Source organism: Myotis brandtii, unplaced genomic scaffold (genome assembly GCF_000412655.1).
Source record: "Myotis brandtii unplaced genomic scaffold, ASM41265v1 scaffold693, whole genome shotgun sequence".
NCBI lineage: Eukaryota > Metazoa > Chordata > Mammalia > Chiroptera > Vespertilionidae > Myotis > Myotis brandtii.
In genome coordinates this window covers 2,347,072-2,348,299 of record NW_005370710.1, presented here as the reverse complement: position 1 = coordinate 2,348,299, position 1,228 = coordinate 2,347,072, and the positions used below count along the sequence as shown (strand labels likewise).

At 65.8% G+C, this 1,228-nt stretch overlaps 1 protein-coding gene across 1 annotated transcript in view; it reads right to left on the bottom strand.

Annotated features, from left to right (window-relative positions):
- PCBP4 (poly(rC) binding protein 4) overlaps positions 1 to 1,228 on the bottom strand; it is a 3,702-nt gene that overhangs the window by 229 nt on the left and 2,245 nt on the right. The window contains exons 11-12 of the mRNA XM_014529743.1: positions 1,020 to 1,191; positions 1 to 649 (exon numbers count right to left, since the gene is read on the bottom strand). The exon at positions 1 to 649 is cut by the window's left edge and continues 229 nt beyond it. Coding sequence (XP_014385229.1) covers positions 361 to 649; positions 1,020 to 1,191 — 461 coding nt within the window. The 3' untranslated portion in view covers positions 1 to 360. The remainder of the gene's footprint in view (positions 650 to 1,019; positions 1,192 to 1,228) is intronic.

The following is a 1,228-nucleotide window of genomic DNA, read 5'->3' as shown; positions in this document are numbered from 1 at the left end:
CCCCAGCCCTCCTCCCTGATCCCCACAAGGGGGCAGTAGGCTGGGAAGCCCTAAGGAATGGGGAGTGCATGAGTGACCCCCAAAGTGGGGGCACTAAGGATGCTCCCTGCACCCAAGCACAGAGCTAGAGGGGGTGGAGCCCCCTACCTGGGACTGCGCAGCCCTCAGAACCCTGGGCCAGAAACTGCACCCACTCTGAGCACAGGGGCCCCCACAGAGCAGGGCCAGGCAGGGTGCATCCATGCTTCAGAGCATTAGTGGTGTGTGGGACCCCGGGCAGGGGGCTCCTCAGGCAGGCGGGGCACAGGGGCAGCCCCAGCCGGCGGTCCTGCCTGCTCCCGCGTCAGCGCCTCAGCGGCCTCAGTAGGGCGAGAATTTCTGCCGCTCAGCTTTCTTGCTCCCATTGGCCGCTGCCATCTTGGCAGTGTAGGCCGCCAAGCCGGGCGGCGGCCCTGGGGAGGCAGGTGGTAGAGCCAAGAAGGGCACAGGCTTGAGGCCGATGAAGTTGGACAGGGAGATGGCGTAGGGCGTGCCCAGCAGGCCAGGGGGAGCCGTGGGCAGGGCCGTCAGGGGCGGCGAGAAGGGGGTAGACAGGTCTGCGGGGGCCGAGCTGGGCGTCCCCCCAGAGGTAGACTTGGCCGTTTCTAGACTGGAGAGAGGGATATGGGGGGAGATGAAGGAGACGGTGGGGTGAGAGGGGACAAGGAGAGCAAGATCAGGAAACGGGAACGGAGGAGAAGATGGGGCAGGGGGAAGGGCACGGATGGAAGAAAGGACAGCAGACATTGTACGGGGTGGGGGGAGCAGCGGGGAGGCCGAAGGCCCAGGGCACAGAGCAGATGAGGGGAGAGGACCCAGGGATGGATGGAGAGCGGAAGATGGGGCAACATGGCGGGGGTGATGGAGAGGAGGGACCCAGACACAGAGGTCATCTCTCCCCACCCTTCCTGTGCCTTTCTCAGGCAGGTAGGCCCCCCTGACCTGTGACCTATGACCCCCATACCCCACCCCACACTCACCAGGCAGTGATGAGGTACTGAGCCAGAGCGATGGAGACGGGCGACCCAGTGATGGTCACGTGCCGCTCCCCGGCGCCCTCCGCCTGGTTCCCGATCTTGATGTGCGCCCCTGACATCTGCCGGATCTCGCTGATCTTGCTGCCCTGGCGCCCGATCACGCAGCCAATGAGCTGGGGGGAGGTGGGAGTTCAGCCCTGCCCAAGGCCCAG